Source organism: Bactrocera oleae, chromosome 4 (genome assembly GCF_042242935.1).
Source record: "Bactrocera oleae isolate idBacOlea1 chromosome 4, idBacOlea1, whole genome shotgun sequence".
In the NCBI taxonomy this organism is placed as follows: domain Eukaryota; kingdom Metazoa; phylum Arthropoda; class Insecta; order Diptera; family Tephritidae; genus Bactrocera; species Bactrocera oleae.
In genome coordinates, this window is record NC_091538.1 from 2,726,791 (window position 1) to 2,754,313 (window position 27,523).

Sequence of the window (27,523 nt, forward strand, 5' to 3'; positions counted from 1 at the left end):
TTTCAATACTTTTCCGAGAAATCTCAACGCTACAGCAACTAACATAATTTTCGTAGAAATAAAAACGTTACTTAAATAGAAATAATATGAACAATTTTACCAACATTCCAGAAAATACGAAATTGCTTGGAATTCGATAAGAAAGAAAGTTATTGATAGATTAGAGTGGAATTTATGACCTGCTAGAATTGCTTTACTTAACATTCTTTCGCTCTGATTAGCACACATGTCCACGCAGAGGTTTTGATAAAACCACAAAAGTTTCAAATCGGCGAAATCCAATCATCGATAATAATTTTGCGCGACTTTTATTTCTTTGCACTGATTTTCATATAATCAGTCTAACCATCTACACAATCGGTATACAATATTTGTATATATACTCGTACACTACTCGTATATACGATCTGTGTACTCGTAGGTACAATTCCCATATACTTAACTCCAGCTGGTGCGCTCACTCGGGACCTCATTACGAGCGAATGGCAGAGCTCGCCATAAAATCACTTGCCATCGCTTTTTATACCTTCTTATATCGCTAATTATTGGCGGTTGACAGTCGGCTGTTGGCTCTAGGCGATTGCGCGTTTGTGACACCTACATTTGCTCGAAAAAAGAGTGAAATCGTAAAAAAAGCGATAAAAAATGTTCCAAAAAAGCTAAAATAAACTCTGTCAGCTTCGTATGCCGCCGAAGTTGTCACAAACGCCAGGCGGCGTTACAGTCATAAAGACTGCCAAAAAGGCAGCTGACTGGCGTCAAATTGTTGCTGCTTTTATTACGATAATTCTGCGAGTGCACATGTACATATTTGTGTGTAACTTTGATCAATATTTAGGTCCTCAAATCAAATATACAATTTTTGATATTTAAGCATTTTTCAGTTTCCTTTTTTGGCGTCTGAAAAAAGCGCGAAATAAAATTAAAAATAAAGCTAAAACAAGCCAACACTGATGACTGTTCACCAATTTGGGAGACTCTATAAAAATATAAGTACTAAATTAAAAATCGGCATGACGCCTAAGCCGTGCATAAACAGTTACACACACACACATACAAATGCTTATATGTATGCAAATGTAAGCGCGACTCAATACAAAGTTTTAATACTTTACAAAATTGCAGCTATTTTTAGAATGAAGCAGCATGTAACAAATTTAGAAACCCATAAAAATCTTGATATCTCGAAACTTAGTTGCAAGGCACATAGGTAAATCACGCTGCATACATACATACATATGTACATTGATCGAGCTGTATGTTCGTGAATTATTTCTAGCTCATACAATTTGTCTACTTGTCAATCTTATATGAATTAAACAACGAGAACTGTTTAAAACCACGTTGACCTCTGCTGTTCGCTCACCAGCGTGTGGGTGTAAAAAGTGTTATTTAGCTTGTAATTCAGCTTTTGGAATGCGCAAGTAGCAGTGATTTTTACAAAAGGTTAGACTAGTAAGTTTTTTTTCGGAATTCTAAAGGTCAACTTGGAAATTCTACAAACCAATTTAAAAAAATATGTAATAAATAATAAAAAAACAAAACAGTTAAACATATTTGCTCTTCACTGAAGATCAATTGTTGCCTTCGCTAAAATTAATAAATAAGAAGGCTTACAATAACAGTCTGCTTAAGCAGTGAAACGATGATATTTTCAATATTAAACTTTCTGATTAGGTGCGAGCATCCAACTTTACTTCGGCTCACCGAAACGTTAAGGGAAACTCACTCGCACTCAGTTAGTCATCTGATGTTTCATTTAGCTGGTATTAAATGTGTAGCTGTAAATTTGCTACCGTTACAGTATCATTTGTTATCGCTTGAAATGGAAATAACATTGAAGAGAGTTAGGGTTAGAGGCCTGTTAAAACGGATAGGAGTACTAGAGCCGGTAATAGAGGAAGTGTTTCAGAAAGTATTGTGAACAAAGTACTTTTTTAAGAAGAATGATCTGTTGCTGTATATTAAGAATTGTTGCAGATTTTTTCAGAGCAAATAAACTTAATTTAATCATGTAGGATAATGCTTGATATTCCTGAACAGATTGAACTTTTTTGTGAATGCATGTATGTATCGTATTTATAGAGATCCTGTAATTTCTTTTTATTTCGACATATTTTATATGTATATATTTGCAGATAGAGATAGATAGATATCACAAGATTTTCTGTAATATTTCTGAAGCTTAAAGAAATAGTTTGGACTTCAGGTTAAGACAAAGAGCGGACATGAACTCACATCGCCTGAACGTTACCTGTAACGACTCGGAATTTCATCCGTCCAAGTGTTATTAATTCAGCAGTAATCCGCAAAATTATTTGGAAAATGTACAGTGTCGGTTCAGGAGGCAGGAGTCTCGACAATACTCGCCGAAAGTTGATAGCTAAAGAAATTGGCAGTGGAATTGATTTTTAAAACAAGTAGTTGAAGCATTATTCGTTACTTTATTTTTATTTAGACATTAGAAGAATTTTAATAGCAGTTCTTTGCTATTTTACTATTATTTTATATTACCGATAAATCTTCTGACATTCTAAGCTCATTTAAATGAACTTTCAAAACTATTGCGCGGGTCAAGGCATTTGCGACATCTACCGAAAACAAAGCTTGCATACTCGCATTGCCAGTGACAGATTTTAATAACCGAAAGAAAGAGTAAAACACGAAAATAAATGGCTATCTGATATTAACCTGTTTCTCAAGCAGCACCGGCAGCAGCGCCACCAAATGCCAATTCAAACACAAATACCATTTTGAATGCCGATAACAGCGGCGATGCATTAAATTAATACATCAAACAGCCATTGAGCGCTGCAAAGATGCAAATAAATACGTTGCACACACACACACACACGCGCGAGCTTGGTATGCACACCGCTGTAAATGTGGGCCGAGTCAAAGTCAACTTTGTACATGCATGCAGACATACACACACAGCGCGTTAAGTTAATGAAACGACGAACAGTTAACACTTTAATGCTCGAGCATAACATACGGAGGCCAGCCAACACCAACCTCCAGCCTCTCCCAGTTGCACATAAATCAAACGCGAACGTATATCAGCGCTGAGAAATGAAATATGTACACAAATATTTTTACATTTGCGCGCACACACACACGCACAGCGTAAATTTACATACACTCAAGCGAACGGCTGGGTAATTTGTCAAAAAATATTCTACGATGTAATCAACGCCAACATTTAATTAGACGGTGCAGCAGCTGGCCGCGGCATACGCGCTTGGCGTGCAGGTAATTTCTTACTTATTTCGGCCCCAGCACCGCAGATAATTTCCTTATTAACATCTCTCTCTTTGTTTCGAGCAAAAAAAAAACGTTGAAAAATGAAAAATGCAACACCAAAGCGCACAATGGGCTAAGTACATTATTGACACAAAAAAAATACAAAGAGAATGAATAAAGAAGAATAAATGTAGAAGCTGCGTGTATAACACCTGTATGTGCTCCGATATGCATACCAATAGCGCACAACCGGCTTAGCGACGAGTTGGGCCGGCATTGAGGGCGGTGGTGGCGCAGCGGCGTCTATAGAACAAACATAAACAATTCGAAATGCTTGATTGAAAATGAAAAGCTTGTTTGTAGGAATTCCTAACTAATTTACATATATATACGCTGGCATATCGGTAGGCGACAGCGCACGTCCAAAGGGCGGACAGGCGCGATTGGACGTAGAAAGAAAGTCGTAGCGGTGCGGACGTTGGCGGACGCAGCGAAAAAATGTAGCTCATTAAAAAACTATAAATTCACTCGAATATTAAATTTTTTTTAGAAGTTCTCAACAAGCAAACAAGCAGCGCTGAGTGCAAGAGGTGTAAAGCAGCTAGAATTGTCGGCGTTGGCGAGCGGCGTATGCCAGCACCCCGCTGTGTACCGCCTGCGCGGCACAAATGAAAATACAAACGTCAACTGTGCGTCATTATTACACTTCTCTACACGTTTTTTTTTTGTAGTTTTTTTCTTTGTTGAGGAAAAGTTGCTGCAGAAACCGTTCTAAGCCAAGCTTTGTGTGCGTACACAAAACGCCAAGCAGACAATGTCAACATGCTAAAGGCCCGTTGAACGCGCCGACTACCACTACTGCTACTGCCGCGTCAACCACACTTTGCCACATTTGTGGAATTCTTGGCCAGTTTGTTGAGTCTAATGGCCGCTGGCCTGGGAAATAAAAATCACTTGCCACCTGGTTGGCTGTCTAGCAGAATAAGCGGTTATTTTGTAAATATGAAGCGTTGCCGTAATCCACACGCATGCTAGCAGCGCAAACGCTCAAACTGTGTACTAATCCTAACTTGCCGATGCTAGCGCATAGCTTAATTCGACCAGTTGAACAGGTGGCGGCCGCGCGCACGACCCGCTTGGCTTGCCCACTCCACTGACCCGCTTGGTAATTTGTCAAATTGTTTAAATATGCATTTTGTGCGTTTGACATTTTACGGTTTATTTATTTATTTTGCTACAGCTTGTGTGTGCTCGCCTTAAAATCGCTTAATTCATTTCATGCCAATCGCGCGCCGCCAAACAAGTTGCAGATAAGTTCGCGGTTTATCAGCACCTGTAGTGTCGCTTGAGCTGGACATTGATTTAAGGCAAATATTCGTAATTTTTTACTAATGTTAGCGCATACTCGCGTGAGTTGCTCGCCAAACTGTCATTTATCACTTGATTTCCACTGAAACACAAACCGAAAATAATCTAGATAATCTCTTCTATTAGCAGCAGCGTGAGTAGGTCAGTTATTTTGAAAATGTCAAGTAAAAGACACCTTCAAAACGTCAAGTATTTCGACATATAAAAGTTAATACGGCGATTTTACTTTAATCCGTCACTGCCTTCTGTACGCAAAGTAAGAGCGCACCACTTTTCTAGATTAATGTGTAAATAAGTACTAGGCATATAAAAAATTACTGTTTTTACTTAAGTATTTGAGAAAAGCTCTTTAAAACATTACAAAAACTGTTATAAAACTGCTCAGACACCTGCTCCACTTCTAAGAACTTAAAAGCAATCGTTTTATTTAATTCTGCTCTCTGTCTGCTTGAGACTAAAACCATTTTAGGAAAATTAGCTTGGTTTTGGTGTTTCTAGAGAAAAGTATCTTTACTTTTGCTTTCCTAACAATAAATAGATAAATAATGTTAAAGATAAGGAACCCTTGCTTATCTCTGCTTCTTCACATAAAATGAGAGTCTGAACAAAGGTTTTTGCGGTGATTTTTCAACCGTTTGCTGAAAAGGTATACTTACCATGCTTGTTTCATAAAGTTGACATTCATCGAAGTCGTTATCGTAATATTTTTTAACGTTCAGAGCTTAATCAGAGTGACAATTAAGTTTTATAATTGCCACAATATTATTTGTTTTATTGCTTTGCATCACTTTTGTAGCAACTTTTGACTTTTACTTAACCACTTAATTCATCACTTTTACCCACCCACTTCCACTCTCTTCAGCGATTTTCTAATAAAAGACAACTACATATCTGTATTGTACTATAGTCATATCATATTTATTATGATTTCTTTTCCATTCATCATCATTATTCACGCCTGGGTCATTGACATCATTATCATCATTATAATTATTATAATTATTATTCACATTGTGATTAGTATTAGCATAATTTAAGCTACGAAAAAAACGCTTATGATAAGCAGCGGCTAACACATGCTCGTTAACAATATTTAGATTATCGATATTTGCAGCATGCACATTTTCATCATCATTCATAACATGATTAGCATTATAGTTATTATTATTATTATTAATATTATGGTGAATAGCATCAATAACATTGTGATTATCGTAATTGTATGCGTGTGCTAAGCGCGCGGCAAAAGCTAAATTGCCAACAACAATCGCGGCAGTGGTAGCAGCGCCATTACTTGCTGCTTGTTGCTGTTGCCGTTGTTGTTGCTGTGGCGTTGCATACGCATTAGCAATTGCATGCCTATTAATATGATTAACATTGGCTTCTTGATTAGCGTTTGCATGCATTTGCATAGCGGCAGCATTATTATCATGCACATCCTCTACGACATCCAAATTAATGTTGTTGTCAGCAATAAGCATAATATTATGATTATTACTGTTAATATTGTTGTTATTGATGCTAGGTTGACGAAAAAACGGCAGGCGTATATCAAAAAAATTACGCTTCACATTATTGTCTTTCACGTCATTGCCGCCTTGGTCATTGCTTTTCACAGCGACAGCAACAGCTTGCTCTGCAACAGCAGTGTGCACATTAATGTCACCGTTGTCATTATAACTAACCTTACCATTACTATTAAGACTAATGTTATCAATATTTTCATTGTTGTTATTGTTATTATTGTTGTTATCTTTCAAATAAGTATTCGTATTTGTATTCGCATCAATTATATTCGTTTTAATATTTGTTGCTGTATTTTTATTCGTTTTCGTAGTCGTTTTAGCATTTTGTTGGCGCCCGAAATCCACCACGGAAGCGTTCACTTTCGCGGCAGTTTCTTCGTTTTTTGCCAATCTCACTTGTTGCTGTGCGCGTTGAACGGGCTGCTGTTGCTCAGCAACATGCCCATCAACAATGTTTGTAGCAACATCGTCGTCGTTCGTATCAACATGACTATATTGTTGATCGTGAGCTGTTGCAACCGTTGCTTCGTTTGTGGCTACGGTGGCAGCAGCTCGTCGTCGGTATCTATGCCTAATATGGTTAAGTGTTGCTTGTGGTTGTTGCTGTTGCTGTTGCTGCTGTTGTTGACTAAACTTAGAATTACTATTACTATTACTACTATAATCAGTCATACTAGGCTTAAGACTATCACTACTTTGACTAACACTACTTTTTCTACTTCTATTGCTGTTGCTGTAGTTATTGTTGTTGCTATAGTTATTATTATCATTATCGTCGTCATCATCTTCGTGACTATGATAATCATAATCGGCGCGTTGATGCGAGTTTTCGTATAAGTAGTTTTTTGGCAAGGCAGGTATTGCATTAACGTTATCATTACCATTATTAGCGTTAGCATTAGTATAAGCATTTAGTTTATAATTACTATTTAAATTACTATTAACATAACTATTTGAGTATTCATCTGTTTGTTGCTGTTGTTTGGGCTGCGCCTGCGCTTGCGCAACCATATTCTCAGAAACATGTTGCGCCGCTCTCACTGGTTCGTTGGCCGTAGCCAGCGCCTGCGGCCGCCGCTCTTGATGCTGATGTCGATGCCTGCGTGTTGGCGCCTCCATCGCTCCCTTGATCGCAGCACCCAGCGCTGCTTGACGTTGCGCACTCGCCGGCGACTGCTCTCCGCGTTCCAACAGCAGGCGCTCCTCCGTTTGGCGCTTCACCACCATCTCTTCTGCCATTGGTTTGGGTAGCGCTGTTTGTGCCACAGCTATTTGCATATCGGCTTGTGCTCCACTACTAGCACCCGCACCTGCACTACCAGTCTCGCCCGCGCTTTCACTCTCCTCCTCTGTTACCTCCTTTTTCCGTCGTCCGCGCTTACGACGCGACGCGGCCAACATAGCCATTATGTCAATCAGCGTTGTCGGCACTAACGATGCGGCAGTGGCTGTAAGCGCTGATGCCGCTGTTGACGCCGTAGAGCTAGCCGCCGCGCCCGGACCACGCGCTGTCGGTGGTGGCTGCTGGCGCTGTTGCTGTTCGTGTCGTGCCAACATTTGCTGACGGTGGCGACTCTGTTTGCGCAGCAATTGCTCGCGTTCATGTTGACGTCTGCGCGCCATTTTTGTGCCGTTGTTGTGATGGTGGCGCACCACACCTTTCGCTGACAAATTATGTTGCTGTTGTCGTTTTTGTTGTTGTTTCCGCCGATTGTGTAGACGACGACGGTGATTCTTTTTCTCAATACTATTTTTATCGTGCCGTAACGGATGTTGCAACTTACGGAGACGCTCTTCCAGCAAACCGCCTCCTTGTTGTTGTGGCCTATTGTTATTGCCCTTGTTGTTACTTTTATTATCATTAACTCTATGATCTTTACTAAGACTATGGCTATCATTATTATTATTAGTAATACTCTTTGCAGCTTCTGTATGCAGTCCTTTTTGTGGTTGCTGTAGGCTCTCCTGTGTTATGGTGCTTTTCAGTGTGGAACTATTGTCATTGTTATTGTGTTTGTGGGCATTATATCTATTCCGCTGAATGCGTGTGACTTTGGGTGTATGCATGGTTGTTGTGGTGGTGGAGATGGTGGTGGTGGTAATGGGTTTAGTTGTTGTTTTTCTTGTAGTTGAAGAGGTGATTCTACTAATAGTAATATCTTCCAACCGGCGCCGCTCAAAGAGAAAGTGATCCTTACTGATGCTGTGCGCATGTTTCAGCCGCTTCGGTCCAATGGGCTTAAATCGCTTCGTGAAACCTACCCGCAGCGTTGCATTGTAGGCATTCGCGTACATGTAGTGACCATGTTCAATGCTCTCACTGAAGTGGCAATCGCGCGTGAGCTGTTTCTGCAAAGAGAGGAGAGAAAATAAACCAAAAAAGTTAGAATTTTTTTCCTCTGTGGGGAAACAAAAAAACAAATATTCAAAAACTCCTCAAATAAAATACCGTTGCAAACTGAACTTGAAAATGTAATCGCACAAAACTCCCTCCCTAAATTGGGTCTCTAAAGCGCCTCTTCACATATATATCTGCAATATTTTTCCATGTCTGTCAACATAATGTATTTCTATACCTGTATATCGCAAATAAATTATAACTTAGCACTCAGAAGTACGTCATTGGAATTTCCAATGCCAAATTACAGCCCTCAAGTTATGTCCGAAGATATCCTCCCACTCGTAAATTTTCAATAGCCATTATGAAAATTATAATTAACTTTATGCGTCTCTATTTTGCCCAACACCAAATAGGTCCAAGTAGTTCGGTAAATTTCAAACAATTTGACGAATTTATTAGAGTGATTAAATTAGATAAGAGATTTTATCAAAACTCACACTTGCTTTGTGCAGGCGACGTGAAGACTTCTTGAGGCGCGCTAAATGTGAAGTTTATTATATTTTCTATTTCAATACCGATTTTTAGTGCCGACCACTTAAAAATCACAGCTATCATATTAATTGATCATTAATTTAGTAATACTTTTGTATTAAGATTGGCCGCAAAGATAACGGTATGAAGAAGTAATAAACAAATATTTATTTACTTATTACGGCTTTTATATTGCATGTGTAATGTAAGTATGTTTGTCTAAAAAAGGCTCGTTTGAGGTACTAGAGTAATATTTACGTATGCTTGCGTGCAATTTAAGCTAAGCGGAAAGTTTAGAGACTTTGAAAAATTCATGAGAATCAGCTGTTTTATGTAATTTTAAACAACTTTACTTGAAATACATATTTGAAATAGACTGTTTACCAAGTGGAGAGTTTGAAAAACTCTTGATAAACCGCTATTTTATGTAGTTTTTAACTATTATATTTAAAAAATACTTTGAAATAGCCTGTTTAAAAAGTGTAGAGTTTGTAGAGATTTTTATATTTTGCGAAAATTGTCTACACTGATTTCATGCAATAAAATTTAGAAGCTTAAATAATTTTCCGTTGTAGAAATCGTAGTATTTTTCAAAGTTAATATACATGTATAATAATTTAACATTTTATCGCTTTCATTCAGCCGATCTCATATTAATGCAGCGATTGCTATTAATTATATAAAAACTGCCAAATTTTACTTACCAGTCCCTCTAATCTGCCATGTCGAAAGCACAAAAACCGCCCAACTTGTTTGGCATAAAGCGTAATAAAGAATGGATCGCCATTAAATGGATCACCAACATTATCCATGGTTATGGGCTCTGCAAGAATAAAAACAAAGTTGTTAAGTAAGTAAGAATTCATTTTAAACTATCTAATTTCATGTTATACAGCTTAATTTGATTATTTAACTAATATAAAAAAAGCAACATGCTCGTATTAAGCAGCTATTAGATTCTTATCGTTATATTTCAATGTCATTTCACCTACTTTCATATGATGTCATACGAAAGATATGTGCCTGCATTTGTCTGCCGCTAAAGCTTACCATTCGGTCATAGCCATTCCCATCTATTGATCAGAGTTTAAAAATACTTGCGCTACGCAGTAGTGAAAATATTCTAAACTTGGCGACTTAGTAAACATACCGGAAAAGGGCCATTTCTTTTTTGGTTATTTACAATTTTTGTTGGCGTTAAAAGGTATGTGGTGTCTCTTTACGATGAATATAAAACACACTTGAGATAATACTAGTACTACAGTACGTATACGCCCCGGTGTCGCCGTTCGGTAATCATATTGAGGTGATTGGTCTACGATTAACAAGAGATTAATTTCCTGGAATCCCGTTTAATTATTTGCTTTATCACCGGAGATAATGAAGGAAATGAGTGGCTTAAATTAAACCCCATAACTAACTAACGCTTATCAATCCAAATCTTTCAAAAATATGTGCGGCCTTATTGAAATGATATTTATTAAGAAACAAACAGCTAGGTGTATTTTCTTTGTTAGGGCATATTTTTTGACGCCTCATGTTGTTTAAAGTACCATATATATATAATAATGTTAAAAAATATATATTTCTACATAGCCGATCAATTTTCAAATATCTAAAAGTTAAAATGTGGCAAAAACTTTCTCAAAATAACTTTAAAGTCATATAAAAAGCATTTGCAGTAGTCATAGCTACAACAATAATAAGATATCAATACATAAACTACAACTGAACAACAACTTAAAGCAACAATGCAAATGCAAGTTTTTTTTATGGTGACATACATATCATACTAAATACTATGGAATTTTATCAATTACGTTATTTTCCTACACTTTTCTTCGACAGTTGATTATTTTATCGCTTGTTTATAGAAGATTTATGGAAGTAGTAGTGTACGATTTATTTTTGTATCGTCCCCTTAACTACTTACCCTCTTTAGCTTTTGAATATTTTTACTACTTATTTCACAACAAAAAATATTCAGTATACAGATATTATAGTAAATTTAAAATTAGCAAATAAGAATTTAAAAAAAAGTAAAGTTTTTATAACGCCTGTGATCGCTCTAGATAAAATGCAATTACGTGAGAAGTTTGTTTGGTTTTGTTTTTTCACATATTACGAATATTTCAGTTACTATTGGTAACCGGTGATAGTGGGTGAAAGCTACTTATTTTCATTGTCATATGTTATAATAGCATACATTTTAAAAATTGGAGAGTTTGTAGACTTAAAGCATTTTCATATTCGTTTACACTTTCCGGCTTTTACAGGAAGGTATGACTGTTCTCGACCAATTGATGTATTTTCAAAAGTTTGGAGAGTTTGGAGAATTTAAAAAAATTTTTTTTTTAAATTATAAAACAACTCAAATAGCTACTTTTAACTGAGTTGATGCATATCAGGTTGAATTCAATGACTTAATATTGAAAATGTATCAATATACGCGTGAGCTCATACTTTTCCTTGAAATATTTTAAACATTAATTCACATATTCACACCTCGCATACTGATTACTTAAATGACTTCGTAAAAATTAAATTGAAATCTTTATCTACTATGCCATTAATCGTAATTGCAGCGATAGTACTAAAGTGCAATGCAACCAAATTAACTTATTTCCTAGAAAATGTTTAGTTTCTCTGAAATTTTGTATAAACGCAGCGACCTAGAAAATCCTATGAACGACAGTAACTTGCGGTGGTTATGACAGCGACCGAAAACCATAAAATTAATAGCGAAACTTCAACAGCGTGTTGTGCGGAATGCGTGTTGTGCGGCATGCGTGGGTTTTGTACGCCAAGTGCAACATTTTTACATAGGAACTCATAAGTAGTATATTTATGTATGCGCTGGTGTATGTAATCAATGCACTTATCGGCCAGCGAACCGGTCACATATATTTGGTAGTATTACATTTTATTACTGACAATCATAATAAATACAATAATTTCAATTATACGAGCGCCTAATAATAACACAAGCGTGAATAAGTGTGTGTGTATGCCGCAAAGCAACCTTTAAATTGACAGATGGCGCCAACAGCTCGCACTGACGCCAGCAAAGCAACTCTACAGTGAAATGTTATTCGCTATTTTTTTCTCATAACAACTGCCATGTATCGACATTCTTGCGATTTAACAGCGAATTTATGTGCGTCCACGAGTGAGGACTTTAAATCAATAGCAATAAAATATTAAATTACCATAATTTAATTAAGTTGCTACAATATATACACCAAAAACGGCATTCCAGACGGCATAAATCGAAAAAATGGAATGAAGTTTCGCTTAAGCGAATAAGGACAGACACAAAGCGAGAGTTGAAAGTACCGAAAAAGGTTAGCTACAAAAGCCAAATCAATTAAAATTGCAAAATTTAAGATTTCCAATGAAAATTTATTACGCTCGCTCTGCAGTGAGACAATCCCAATAGGAGCGACAGACGAGTAGTTGTGCTTGGCGTGTAGAAATTGAAATATTTCTTAATTTCTTTATATTACACGCACACATATTAATATACGAAACTTGCGTGTAGACATCTCCACAGCGTAGTTATTTATGACATTGATTCTCAATAAATCCCGCTGTTTCGCCGAGGAGTTGAGAGCTCAATTTAATTTTTAGCCCGAGTATATACATTTTTTTTTTGTACAACAACGTTTTATTCTAAATTTAATAACTCCAAGAATTATGGTTGTAATGTTGAAAAAACTTACGTGCAAAAGCTATGTTAGCTGCAGTCACCTTGCCGACGTCATTTATATGTAGCGCTCGGTCGTTGTGGGTCGTAAGCATTAAGACATAGTCTTTTGCTTTTGTGTAAGCTGGAACTACAAAGGCAAACATTACCTGTAATGAAAGAGCAAAAGTAAAATTATTTTTATAATTTGTATAATCTAGCAGTACTAAACAAATTGCAAGTAAACATGTATATAAAATTACTAAAATTATTATTACATAAAGTGTTATAGCAAGTTTGCTTTTGCATAACTTTTTATGCTTTGAAAACTTTCGATATGCAAATATTCATTGTCACAAAATACAAGAATTACTAAGAAAGCATTGTAATAAAGTGCTCAAAGCAAAAATAAATTTTGGAGACTTTCAAAAACAAACAATTTTTGGCAGAATCAAGACAATAGTATTAATAAAGCACTGAGCAAACGATAAGCACACCAAAGCTTGGCTTTATATTTTTGGAGAGTTTCAAAATGTATTATATTTACATTTGCAAGAAAGTATATTTTCAACCACATAACTTTATAACTTTAAAAACTTTGGAGAAAAAGCAAACCTCTGCATATAGGTACTCAATGTTTATTTAATGTAGAACCCTACCGCACACACCAGTCTAACCAAACCCGAACAAAGTTGCTTAATTGTTAACTTTCAGTTTCACTTTATCACGCTTTTGTGCGCTTAATCCCTGACTGACATAACCCCACTTTATTGCATCGCGGGCAATATTAAATGACTTTCATTAGCATTCCAGGCGCTATCGTAAAACACGTTCTTAACAATATCGCTCTCACTAGTGTCAACCGATTGCACCATGTATTGCGGACTTTACGCGCTGATATACGTACAATAAAAATGCAAATATTGTCATCGGCGCGCACATTTAATAGCAAGTTTATTAGTCATTATTTGCATAGCCGACAATTAAAATGCAATTCATAAATTTCATTTCCCTCCGCAAAGAACAACAAGCGAAGAAAAAAAACTCGCATGTTCGTAAAGACAAAAATAATAATGAAAGAACAACAACAAGAACTGCAAGAAGCAGCATCCACTTAAACGCTCATTGTAAGTGTCACAAAAAGCAGCGAAGACAAAATTGAATGCCGCCTAAAACTGCGACATGGTCGGTTGCTACGCGTTCCAGACTATTATTCGGCATGCTTGGGGTATACCGAAAAAAATTCCCACCATAATAACAATTATTAAAATTGGAATATTAATGTAGCAAAAAAAACCCAAACAAAATGCTTATGAAATCGGACAAGAATTGATGATGATGACATCGATGCTGGGACAGCGAGCGTACGCTGGCGGCAGGCACTCAGCGCTGTTGCTGATGCGATCATTTGCGAGACGGCGTAAATGCTGTTGGTAGCTAATATCTTGGATGTGATAGTGTTGGAGATTAAATAACGATAATGAGTAACTGAAAAATGCAAATGAGTGCATTTAAGGTCATTAACACGTTAACTGCCACGTCAACCCTATTCGGGTGAGTTCAAATTTCGGATCGAGCCGCGTCACCCGTATTGGTGCGACGCTTATCTGACTACTTGCGATAGATAATCGTATGTGTTTAAAAAGATATATCGCAGAGAAAGTAACAAAACTATAAACTATAGTAATAATTAATATAAACTATATTTATTAATATAAACGTATTCATTTATAATAGAATTTCATTAATATAAGCTGTTGTAATAAAAGAAATTCGAACATGATTTATTAAGAAAACCATGTAGAATGTAAAGCTTTAAAACATTCTATACAAAGCTGGGGTTGGTCGGGACAACTTGGACAATAAGTTGTTGTTTTCTTTATATTTCCTTATGTCTCTGATCGGCCCGATTCGCATTTTTGAAATATCGATTGAAATACCCAACATAATACGCTTCGTAAACTCCGTATACGCGGTACGCGTGGCCTGAAGAAGATTTCACTGTAACGCGCGCGGCAGTCAACGTGTTAATTCAAGCTATCAACAGGAAATTGATAAATTTGCACCACCAGGCGCAGCGGAAACAATGTGTGAAGCGAGTTGCTGCACATAACATATGTATGTGTAGGCATGTATTTATGTGTGTGGCTAACAAAACATCGAACGGAAATGCTTGTGTCTTGTTTCCTTCAGTCTGTCATTCGATCCTTTGTAATCCAATTTACATAATCGAAATCAAAGTGGTTAAAACTAACATCGGAATAAGTAAAAACCGTGCAACCACAGCGGTCGAAGCATAGCACTATACTCGTATGTATACCCATTTTCAATCGTTTGCATATTAATTATTATTGTTATTTGTGCCGCTGAAATGTATGCCATTTTACAGGTCTTTGTGGTTTTTGGCAGTCAGTGCAATATTTTTGCTGACAAGTGTGTAACGTGTCGGATTATAATGTCATATCAATTTTTTATGCCTTGACTCGCGACGACAAACCTTTTTTGCGCTTTGTCTCTTCTTATAAACGCATGCGAGTGCAGAAATGCAAGTCATTTGAGTTATGAAAAAGGTTACTTTGAAGTTAAAATGTTGCAAAGCGTACTAAAGGAATGAAATTCAGGCGAAAAATTGTGTATGTGCGCTTAATGCATTTGCTGATTGAATTGAAAGTAGTTGCATAAGCACACTGAACGGCAATATGCCGCAGCTCAACTTAACAGCATGCTATTTCGAAATTGTTATTTTTTTTAAAGAGTTTTTTGATTGTATTATTCAAGGTTTCACTATTTGGAAAAGTCTCCAAAAATTTCATTACTCTCCAAAATTTTAAATCACTAAAAAAATGTTTGCAATGAAATATATATAAATAATCTTGAAATTGCAACAAAAAAGTATTATTTTTTGAATGTCTCCAAAGTCTCCACTTACAATTTATTGGTGATTTTTAATTTTTATCTATTTTTTTTTATACTTTATTAATTTATACAAATATTTTGATATTGAAACAAGTAATTTGCATTATATATTTACCACTCTCTACTAAATACTGCATATTAAATTTTTAAACCCTCCACTAACACAATCTACCGCGTAAGAAACACTTTAAAAGGATTATTTAGTTATATATGTATGTAGGTGACCGCAGGCGACAAATAAGCCTCCAAAAGCCCATAATCCTTTGTAGCGCCGCTATGCAGAAGTGGCAACTGGACAAGTGTATGAAGCACACGCATACTAGCGCGACCAACTCACATTGTCTGGCTGCCGTTAGTAGTACACATATTCACCTTGATACAACTCCACTCCGCCAATAAACTACTGCAGTAGCAACAACAATTATGAACGACAGTAGGGATATACAACGGCTTATAGGCCTGGCATAGCCGCACCGACACAGGGCCACAATTGTTATGGCATTAAATGTGAATTTATTGAAATGCGCTCATGTTGAAAATAGATTTGCCAATGTCGCATGATGCCTTCACCGCATTGTCGTACAGACCTAAATTGTCTGTGTATGTATGTGTGCAGCAGCAGCTGTTGAACGCCAGTCAACATAAGACAATAAAAATTCTTGCCGACAGAGAGACAAAACGGCGCTCACCAAAGGATGAGTTTGCTACACACATGCGCGCATGTATGTGCGCAAATGTGGAAGATTGGGGACTGTAGACGGGAGCTGCCGTCGCTTGCTTTCTTCTTGCCTTTTTTTTTTGTGCTGACACCACGCCGCTCATATCGGTAGAGCCAATTTATCTGGCGCTTTAATGTCGCCTTTTAAACGAATAATTTAAATTAAGGCCACTTTAAGGTACACATGCACTTGTGTGCGTATGGCTTGAAGGCCTCCAAGCTTTGCTTAGCACAAATGAATGGGCATAAATTGGATTTAAGGTCAATTTTCAATTAAAATATGCATTATAAATGCCAAGAGTAATATGCTTATGCTAAAAAAAAAAAAATATTAAACGCGCCGCATATGCTGCGTGCCAAACATGGCAAGACACAATGGACTTAGTGCAAATAGATAAAAGTTAATATCAGCAAGGCATACGGGCTTCGCCAAATATGGACAACAGGTAGAAATTAAGCACCGTTTACTCTAGATTTTTCGACTACCAAAATAAAGCAACATATCAGGTTTTAAACTCCACTGACTGCCAAAGTCCTCATTTCCTACAATTTTTACTAATGGCTGAGACCATCACCTATTTTGGCGCTACATTTCTTACATCATTATCTCTCGAACTCTCGTATCTTTTCAGCAGCGCTTATCGAACGACAGCTTCTTCTGGCACAACACTGAGTCCACAAAGCCCGCGCTTAAGTTTTTCAACATAGAAATACAAGCCTTTTGAAGCTTACGAAAGCAGCGACCATTGTCCTGCCACACTAGTGCGCGCTTACTCATACCTATGGCGCGCGCCTAAGGCGTAGCTATCACTGAATTGCACTACGCGTAAGCCGTCTGCTTTATGTATCAGCTTAAGCAATGTGATTGATTACACCGAAATTTTTTTTTTTAATTTTCTATTTTACAAAACACCATTAGCCTCTATTGCAAAACGTGCATACGTTTGCATGTGTGTGTAATTACTAGGTTGTTTGCTTTGAGCCAGTGCAAAGTGTAATTTAAATTGATTTCTGTACATAAGCTTTCTTTTAATACCCGCCAGCTTAGTGGGCTTAATTGATTGTTAGAATTCAGTAGAATTGTTTAAATATTTTTGTCAATCAAATACTTCACCGCTGTATATTCGTAGAAATTTTTTTGAGGTTATGTTCTGTTTGTCTGATCCTTAAATGTCCACAAAGCTTATTAAAGGTCTTCAAAGCTGGTTTTGTGAAGCTTCACGCGTAAACATGCTGAACAACACTATCAAAATAGTGTAAGATATCATATATTGATATACTTCTGACTTTTCTTCGGTCATGAAGTCTTATAAGTAGTGTACATTTTTTCTCTTTGGCCATGAGTAAGCCATTATGAGTGGTTAGATAATGTGTAGGGATTTTCGGGTATTTATAACTTATAGTACGAGTATATACTTTGCTTGGAATGTTCTTCGTAATGTTGCTTTTATATTATGCCATAGTTTTAGGTAGCCTGTAAGCATATACATACAAACAACTATACTGTAAGAGTATGTGAAGTGTTCAGAGTAGCAAATATGTTATCCCAGCGATTTTGAGCGTCAATGAAAGATCTCAACTTAGTATTAACAAACTGCTCATTGTCAAATCATGCTAACTTAGTACAAACGGAAATTCAGGGAAACAAACAATGCTCATTTAATGCAAACGTTGTGTCTGTTTTTCAGTTGATTGATATGAAATGTGCGCCTTAAAGCAACTTTTCATATTAAACACATATTATCATTTCATTAATTTGGCGAAAATTTATTTTATAGTTTTAACATATGTATATATATAAAAACATATGTATCTTATGTGTGTTTCAAGCATTTAAAAATATTTCCTTTTGTGTTCGTATAATTTTTCATAAAAGCATAAGTTATTATTTCAAAATTTAAATTTTTTACGCTCCACATACCCGTAAACACCCAATCTAGAGATAGCCAGCAATAACAAAGCTTAAACTCAAAATATTGTACAAGCAATTAAACACCCGCTAAATGACACAATATCCGCTATATGCGACACGCTTCCAAATATAAATCAAAGTAATTAGAATAATCTACAACAAAAATAATGACTTTTTTGACCCGACATTTCTCAAATAAAACACATAAATCAAATTTCAATTGTAACAAATCCAAAACTTATTGTAGCCCATTAAAAGTATCAAAACATATTAAAAAAAAATTATATTTCAAAAAAGCATATCAATCAATGAAAGCTCTTCCACAGCATGTCGCAGAATAAGTTGAAGCCAATCTCTTTAAGCCGCTGCTGTGATTGCGCGCGTAAGGCACTAAATTTCTAATCAGCCAAAACGCGCCGCTCACATCGTTAATAAAAATATGATCGTTGTAAAATTAACACTTAGCTCGGAGCCGAGAAGCGCTGATTGTGTACTACATATAAAAATATATTAGAAATATGCACCCAAAAACCAAAATAAAATTGTTTCTGTTGTCACACGCTTTATCTGCGCGTCTTCTATATTTTTCAGCCATTTGGTCGCCAACAAGCGTGAAAAGCGTTTCAATGCTCATTTCATTGTTTTTATTTTTATGTATATAATTTTTTTTGTTTTCAAGCCATAGTCATAGCTTTTGCGCTCATTATTATTGTGGTTTATTAAGTTTAAGTTTTTTTTTATTTAATTGTTTTTGCGTTTTTTGTTTTGCTTTTAATAACAATTTTTATTACAGTGTACTTATGTTCTCTTTGTCGCAGTTCAATGGCGTTCAACCCAGCTCTTTCGAGTGCTCGCGTAAATACTACTTACAGATATCGGAACATATATTTTTTGTTGTTGCTTTTAATTCAAATATGTATCTGGCGATTGTGCTAAGTGGCGTGGGGGGCATTGTTGACAAGCGCAATGAGACACAAATTTATGTGAAAAGTTATGAGTGATCAATTATGTATGCTGATAATCGGGTAAGCAGATGGGCACTGCATATTTTTGAAAATATGGTTTTTTTTTCGAAAATGTTTTTTTTTATTAATATGTACGCTATTATATTGTGATCACTCACATTATGTCTTTTTTCATATATAATATAAAAATAAAAAAATAAAAATTAAAATTGTTTTAACATGAAAAAAAATTTTTGGGAAATTTTGTTTTTTTTTTTGGAAAATTTTTTTTTGGAAAAAAAAATACAAATAAAAAATGTTTAAGTTCTAACATGAAAAAAAAATTTTTTTGGAAAAATTTTTTTTTTTGAAAAAAATAAAAACTTTAAAAAAAAATTATAAATTTCTTTCTAAAATTAAAATTGTTTTAACATGAAAAAAAATTTTTGGGAAATTTTGTTTTTTTTTTTGGAAAATTTTTTTTTGGAAAAAAAAATACAAATAAAAAATGTTTAAGTTCTAACATGAAAAAAAAATTTTTTTGGAAAAATTTTTTTTTTTTTTTTTTTGAAAAAAATAAAAACTTTAAAAAAAAATTATAAATTTCTTTCTATCAAAACTTAAACCTATTTACATGCTTATGAACACTCATGAAATTCATTTTCCATATTTTTAACTCTTTTTGCGTACTCAAACTTTAAAACAATACTATTTATTTACTGCATATATTTTACTTATTTATTTATATTTAATATTTTCACAAGCAGTAATTTGCATAGCCTTTTTAGAGCCATAATCGTTTACTTACCATAAGTAAAATAGTATTCTTGGCATTGAGCGTTAACTGGGGTAACCTGTAATCAAGCAAACATAAATATAGTCATTAAAAATTTTACAATAACAAATTTTTTCATACAATAACAAATACTTATTCGAACTATACTTTTTCAAATACTTAAGTGAATACGATATTTCAAACTGCGTTTTCTACAAGCACCACACACTTACTCATATATAAATGTATATATCTATGCGCGTGTGTGTGACTGCGAGTAGGAAATTTCCTAAACTTTGAAGCATAGAAAACAATTAAATCATTTTTTAAATAAAAGTCGTGAGCTCAGTATATTTTTTCCATATTTTTGTTCAAATGCTTAAAGTGTAGTGTTCAAAATTGTGTGGAGCGAGTGGGAGAGCGCGGGAAGAAATTGACTAACTGTATAATTAATTGCTGACGCTTGACTTATTACTTGACTACTTTTAGAAAACAAAAAAAGCAGTGAGCAGTAACCGCACTCGAAAACGTTTTGAGTTCGAAAGCAGCCATTTTTTTTTCTATTTTCTTGTTTTCTTCTAGCTTTCGTATTGTGTCATAACGCTAAATACGAATTTACGACTTGAAATTTTCATAAATCGTAAATTACAAAAAGTCATAAATAACCGTTTGTCTGTTTTTAATATGCAAATATTTACTCGTATACTGCATATGAATAATATGCACGATGACAAGGCTATTTATTACGATGTAGGTGGGTGTACTATATACACAGCATATATATAGTGATTGAAAGGTTATTTGAGGCGTGGCCAAGTATGCGTAAAAACGAGGTAACTGCGTACTATACTAAATATGCTACAATCGCTATCATCTGTTGTTGTAAACTACAATATTTTGCTGACATTTGTTGCTTTTTCTGTTACTTCTAGAAAGCTTTCATGGTATTTCAACTAAGTTACGGTGTTTGCGAAAGTTACTTGTACATAAGTAAGCACCAACGACAAGTTTCATAATTTTTTCTGCAAGTGCAATCTTTGCTTTTCTCGCTTTCGCCGCCTATTTCTCGCAATTCATTTCATATTTAATTTCCTTTAATTTCGAAGCGCTTCCTCAAATCACTTCTAACTATTGACACTTCCGCTTATGAAATCGTCTGCCTAGTAGCACTTAACAGTTACCTTTTTATTTCCAATCGTTTTTCAACGTGCCACTATTGACAGTTAGCACTCAAACAGCGCTGCACTCGAACTGTCAAATTGCTTTTCGAGTGCGTTTACTCATTTACAACAAATTTATGCACATACGTACATATGTGTGTATGTGTATTTGTTGCGTATTCGAGCGATTTCCGGCATAAAAAATAAAAGCTATTGATTATTTCGCCGCATTCAAGTGGCGGGTAGCACAAAAATGCCAGCAAGTAGCAACACATTGTTTGCATTGCATTAAAATAACCATTTTTTTTCACAATAATATTTTATGCATCTTAATTTTTAGCCTCATTTTTCACTGCCACTTTAAGCGCTCATTGTCATTTAAATTTTTCCACATTATTAAGTGTCTTCTGCTACATTTCATTAACCTCTTATACGATTTTTTTTTTAATTTATACTTGTTTTTGTTTTTTATATACTCATTATTGTAATTAAGTATGAAAAATGTTGCCAATGTCTCAAGTGTTATAAAAAATATATATTTCCAATAAAAAAGCCTGTCAAGAGAAAAAAATACAATTTTTCGTGCACCATAAATCATTAAAAAAAACATGCTTTGTTGAATGCCACACTTGTCGCCTGACAGGCCGAAGATTGACCAAATGCGGCAGCAATGTCACACACACACAATAGACAATTTTACAACCGCATACGTGTAGCTTTGTATGTATGTAATACATTAGGATGGAGCGAAACAAAAAAATTTTTTTGCTTAGACTGAGCGTAAAATGTGTAGCTTATTAAAAAAAAGGAAAATTCTTGGAAATGAAAAAAAAAACTTTTAACACCCACTCTTAAAGTAAATTTTCGAGTTAAAAATTTTATTTCGTAAAAATTTTTTGATAAGTGTTTTAAAAGCTGTGGAGAGTTCTCTTTCTGCCCAATTAAAAGTTACCAACTTAAAAAAAAATGTGGAGTTTAAAAAAAGTCTTAAACAACAACATGCTTTCCTTAAGCGTTAAAATAAATTTTGAGTCAAAAACCGTCAAATTCGGTAGTTTTTATATAAATGTGAAGAGTTTAAACCAAAAAACTTTTTTTTTGTCCAAAAAAAATTTTATCTCGAAATTTACTTTAAAAGATGTTTTATTTTTATTTCCAAAAATTTTCTTGTTTTATAATCTACAAATTTTATACGCAGGTTAAGCAAAAAAAAAAGACAATTTTTTTTTGCTCCACCCTAATGTACATTTACCGAGTGTGACTAGGGGCTCGTGTTAATGATATCGATTGAAACCTTTTGTTTTCGCCACTAAAAATTTTTTTCTTTATTTCTCATGACTTTCATTTTTTAGCCATTGTTATTATTTTGCTGCAATATGCTGATTACTTTTGCTTTATTTTTGTTGTTACACGTTCTTGCTATTGAAATAGTTAAGTCGTTTTCTAGATTACTTCAAGTGGTAAATTGCAGTAAACTCTTCATAAGCCCGCTTGCAAAGGTTTAAGTGCGCTATGAGCTTAGCGATAATGGGGTAAAGCACGGATAGTTAATTTTTTTTAATTATCTAGAAAATATATATAATTTATCTAGACTCAAAAAATACTTAAACATTAAAGAGTAATATAATTTTTCGAGTAGAAATTGCTTAAACTTTTGTGCCTTAAATGCTCTCAAATTTTAGACATATTTGTGAGTGTACTCTCCTTTTGAAAAAAATAAAATCAAAATCAAAACAGCACGTGCAAAGAATCGTCCACCAAGTTGTGCAGAACTCGCACTAAATATAAAGTAAAAAATAATCGCTGCAAAGGTCATTGATTTCAGCTTAGAAGCAAAAGCAGCAGACCATATTGGCTTGGTTGCGCACTAGAGCTCTTTAAAAACATAACGTATAGGCGTAACGTCCAGTATTAGAAAGCGTAGCATGCTGCGAGGGTTGCAATGCACGTGAAAGACGACGCTGCCGCGTCGCTACGAGCCGGTGGTGGTAGGGTAGGTTAGTTGCCCTGCTAGCGGACGTGCGCTGCTCAAGGTGAAGCAGCCGTAAAATGAATTTGCGGATAAGGTAGTATAGTACCCAGAGGGCAAATACTTATAAAAAATATAACAAAACGTACATATGTGTGCGTGTGTGTGTGTTTGAAACTGCATTAGCATTGCTGCAGAAGGTATTTGCGCCGTGTGTCAAAGACGTCTGCCTTAGCGGGAGACTTTTTTATTTATGTGATTTCAAGATATGGCAAAATTCTTATAGATTTTTTTTCGATTTGCTTCTGCCATACTACCAGTTCAGTTTGAAAAAGTGAAAATTTGCTAAAGGTAAGAGTGAACCACAAAATTACTGCAACTCACGTTGGAAATGTTTGTACAAAAATCAATAAAAGAGCCGAAAGTGCGAGAAAATACCAAGAAAAAAGTGTGAAGTATTGTGCGAAACGGAAGCGAGACGTTGAATAAGGAGTTCTGCATGCCTATGCCAGCGTTGAAGAAGTCGAAAACCAAGAAGGTAAGCCAACATTTTAGAACTTTTTGTGCAACACGCGATATTTTAAAGTAAAAAAAAATTTAAAAAGTTTAAGTTGATTTAAGTTTCGTAGCCGGCGCGTGAATTTAGTGACTGGTCGGCGTTTTTTTTTCTGATTTCAGGTGTTATTTCTTGACTTCTTGTTGCAAAGACACTCAAACAAATGCATACGACTGTTATAAGTGTTGCCGCAGTATGATTAACCTTCATTTAACAACATTAAACGCGAAAGCAGTAAAAGTGCAAGTGTATGGGTATGTTGCAAGAACCAAAATCTTGAGTCTTGCAATCACAAAAACTGAAGATTTATTATTTCACGTAGGAACGATTAATTTAAATGCGACCTTAGCCGTGCTCAGTGTAGATTGCAATCAAAGCGCTGTACAAGCAAAATCCATTAAAAGCTTTTCGTGGGTATTTTTTCAAATTTGGTCTTATATAAAGCAATTCTTAGACAACTCAAAGCAAATCAAATGCCTGCTACATACACCACGCCACACACAAGCGCAGCGCGCTTTTAATTCAACTGCAAGGATATGTGTAATGATTACCTTGTACACTTATTGGGCAATACGCCAGAAAATTCGAGCACACATGGCTTGCCAGCCAAAAGCACAAATGAGAGCCTTCAACTTTGCACAAATAATGTGTCTCTATGCCGCTCGTCCTTCCTAACAACACCGCGCGCCAACACACATGCTTACAGTGTGTGAGTGTGTGATTACTGAAATAGTTTTGGCACACAGCACACAATTTTTGTCTTGTACTACTTGTGTTCTATTCCTTTTATAATTTTTCGAAGGATAATTTCTAGCATTGAGCGCCTTCAAAGTTTGCCTTTTGTAACCCAACCGCCATTTGGCATTGCCGACTTGTGGTTTTTGGCACAAATCGCTCATTGTTTAACTTCCTAGTACGGCTATGTGGCAGACTGCAGGAAAATTAAAAACAAAAACACACACGCGCAAATGAAATGTGTGAAAAAAGCTTTTTCTTCAAACAACTACGCTATTCGGTCTGCTGCCATGCAGTTTAGCTTCCCAGAATGCCAATTGATAGCTTCAGCTTGGCTTGTAATTCGATATGGTAATCGTCTCGTTCGCTTAGCCATTTTGCTATGTCTTGACATGAACCCTATCATTTTCAAATGTTCTACAAAGTTTAGCTCTGCAAAAGCTGCTTGCACTGCGTATCTTAGCATTTGTGTTTTTACTCTTGTATTGCTTGTTCCTTTTCAGCTTTATGTTCTTTACTACTGACCTATGTGACCCGCTTGTTTTCACTGCACTGCACATAATCCTTTTAACTGTTTGTTGCTTATATTGTATTTCTAGAGTATGTAATTACCACAGTCTGAGCATAGCATAGCTCCAAGGTGCACACAAAGTGGGTTTACCCTGCCAGTGCTGTTTGCCTTATACAATTTCTCTAAGTTTTCGTTGTGGCATATAGAAATAGACCACATACACATAGCTTTAGGTGCTCTGTGAGTCATTGTAGGCTGCAAATATTTAATTTTTTTCCCTAGTCTTGCTTAAAAGATTTTCTTTATACACCACACTAAGCCCGCTTTAATTTATACAGTACTTGCTTACATCCCTCTCATAAAAATTCAGCTTGCGCTTCAAGTTTTACATGCGCTCTATGCTCTCCGATCTTTTTTGATATTTTTTTTAAACTGCACTACTTACATTCGCTTAGCATATTGATTTGATTTTGTCTAAATTTTCGAACTATCGCTTATTATTTCTGCTACTGTATACGTGTAACTTTTCTCAACAGAGACTTAAATCACTTTTCAAGGAGTTAACCGACTGCTTCGTCATTATATAGCTTATAGCTTATTATGGAAATCTACCCTGTTATGTGGCTCACGTTTTACAGTTGTTCTTATTCTAATATACATGTGTTTTGTTGTCAAAGCTTCTAGTTTTATTTGTTGACATTCGTTTTGTGCGACTACTGCTTTTCCGCCTCTGCTTGTTCTTCACCCGCCTATAGTTTGTTCATATGTATATTTGACTTTTTGTTTTCCCCGTTTGCTTTGTTTCTCACATTTTTCCATTCTTTATTGTATATTATAGCTAGTATTTGCTATGACTACAACAGCTCTTCAAGTATTCCGTCAGCGTGTCACTTAGTGACGTCAAGTTTGTTAAAGAATTCCGTACGTGCTGTCTATGAAGCCGCCACCCAGGTGTAGACGCGACACTAAGGAGCAATAGTTTACTTTGAAATTTATAACTTAAGCATATTTATGGATTGTGAGAGGGGGAATGACAGCAAACAGTGATTATTGTTAATAAAATATTTGAAAATTATTAGAAATAAAATAATAAAATAAATACTTAAATTTTGTGAAAAAACTAACACTTTCACAAAGTTCAGCAACAATAATTTTAAAGGCCCATTAAAGTTAAAGCGTAAAAGCTGCTCAACTGCTCAACACAGCGCTTAGAAAGCAGGAATCCAATTTGAAATATATAAACAGTTTTACATCATCCGATTATGATTGCAAGCGAGCACAGTACAGAAACAATGAAAATCAAAAAAATTAAAATAAAAAAATACAAGAAAAGGCAGCGGGCATTGTAAAGAAGCAGTGAGCGAATAAGGCAGCGAAAAAAGGATACGAAAGCTCGACAAAAGCATATAATAATATTGTGGAAAAAACGAATTGAGGAGTAAACTGTTGACTGCAAGCAAAGCAGCCAAGCCGAAGAAGTGCGTTGGTATGCGATATAACAATAAATGTGTGGAATAAAAGAATTCTGTATTGAATAAATATAAGCAAAGCTACAAGGCGAAGAAATAAAGCAGGCACAGACATATGCATGCATGTGTGTTTGCTTAGTTTGTTAGTATGCGTGTGTCACGTGAAGCTCGTTTGCGATTTTTTTCTTCGCCAGCGCAATACAGACGCGCCTGCGGCTTTTCATGCCAAGCATGTGAAGAATTCTACGCAAAGCCACAAACAAATACTCGAATGGACATTTGAGGGTTCGCAAATAACAATACGCAGCTGTCTGTGTGTTAGTATCAAAGCAGTAATGTACAAAGCATATAGCAGTGTTTTCTGGAATAGCAACTTGGGCGTCGAAGCCGCAAGGGACTCTTCTGTAGTATAAATGAAGGTATAAAGCAAAACGATAATCGGAAGTTAATCAGCAACAATGAAGAAAATGGCAAAAGCACACAGGAAATAAAAAAGTTGTTTCTGAGTTGTTCAAACGCAGTTGAGTATATATGTATGAGTGCTTAGAGGTGAATCTATGGTTAAGTGAGTGTCTCTCTGCTTGTTAGCGAAGAGGTAAAGAATATGCAGCACGAAGTTGGAAGAAATGCTGGCACATAGAGATAAATATGAAACGTTTTATGCTTGTTTTTGCATTCTTTTTTTTTATTTTCAACCTTTGCTACTCTCTTTCACTGCTTCTTTAAGCACATATCCACTCCTTTGTGGTGTTTAAAGTCCTGTTAGCGTCATTTATGTACTTTAAATATGTCATTTGCATATATTTGCGCACTCGTACGCTGTCATTGAAGTGCAAGCGCAAAAGCAGCAAAAAAACATATCACAATGACAACGCTTGCAACGTCAAGTGTCAATATTTGCCATAGAAGTTGCGATTTTACGCTCCTTTTACTCTTCAATTTGTCACATTTCACTGTTGTTGACTTTTGTTTCAAGCGCTCAGCGCTAATTTAACAGTTGAACGACCTAAAATGCGTGTAAGGTGCACGTACGATGGGTTAGCGTTGCCATATGGTTTGTTAAATTGTGCTAAAATGTGTGTCTTGATTGTTTGGTAAATATGGCATATTTGTATGTGACAAGAAAACATTGTGGCTGTGTTTTCTTTTTATAAATTTTTTCTT

The 27,523-nt window shown here is 35.5% G+C and overlaps 1 protein-coding gene and 1 long non-coding RNA gene across 9 annotated transcripts in view; one reads left to right on the top strand and one right to left on the bottom strand.

Annotated features, from left to right (window-relative positions):
* The window catches only part of LOC138857017 (uncharacterized), a 293,806-nt gene that overhangs the window by 213,127 nt on the left and 53,156 nt on the right, over positions 1-27,523 (top strand). The window contains exons 5-6 of one of the 5 annotated variants that reach the window (XR_011396012.1): positions 9,652-9,859; positions 23,409-23,626. The exons of 1 other annotated variant lie outside the window; for it this stretch is intronic. This is a non-coding gene — a long non-coding RNA (uncharacterized lncRNA). Of the gene's footprint in view, positions 1-9,651; positions 9,860-19,033; positions 19,377-23,408; positions 23,627-27,523 lie in introns of those variants that run through there. 3 more of the 5 variants (XR_011396009.1, XR_011396011.1, XR_011396010.1) reach the window with 3 other exon arrangements.
* pyr (pyramus) overlaps positions 5,481-27,523 on the bottom strand; it is a 57,603-nt gene continuing 35,560 nt past the window's right edge. For all 4 annotated transcript variants that reach the window (XM_070108354.1, XM_070108352.1, XM_070108353.1 and 1 more), the window contains exons 2-5: positions 19,993-20,038; positions 12,732-12,864; positions 9,714-9,832; positions 5,481-8,486 (exon numbers count right to left, since the gene is read on the bottom strand). In XM_070108354.1, coding sequence (XP_069964455.1) covers positions 5,481-8,486; positions 9,714-9,832; positions 12,732-12,864; positions 19,993-20,038 — 3,304 coding nt within the window. The remainder of the gene's footprint in view (positions 8,487-9,713; positions 9,833-12,731; positions 12,865-19,992; positions 20,039-27,523) is intronic.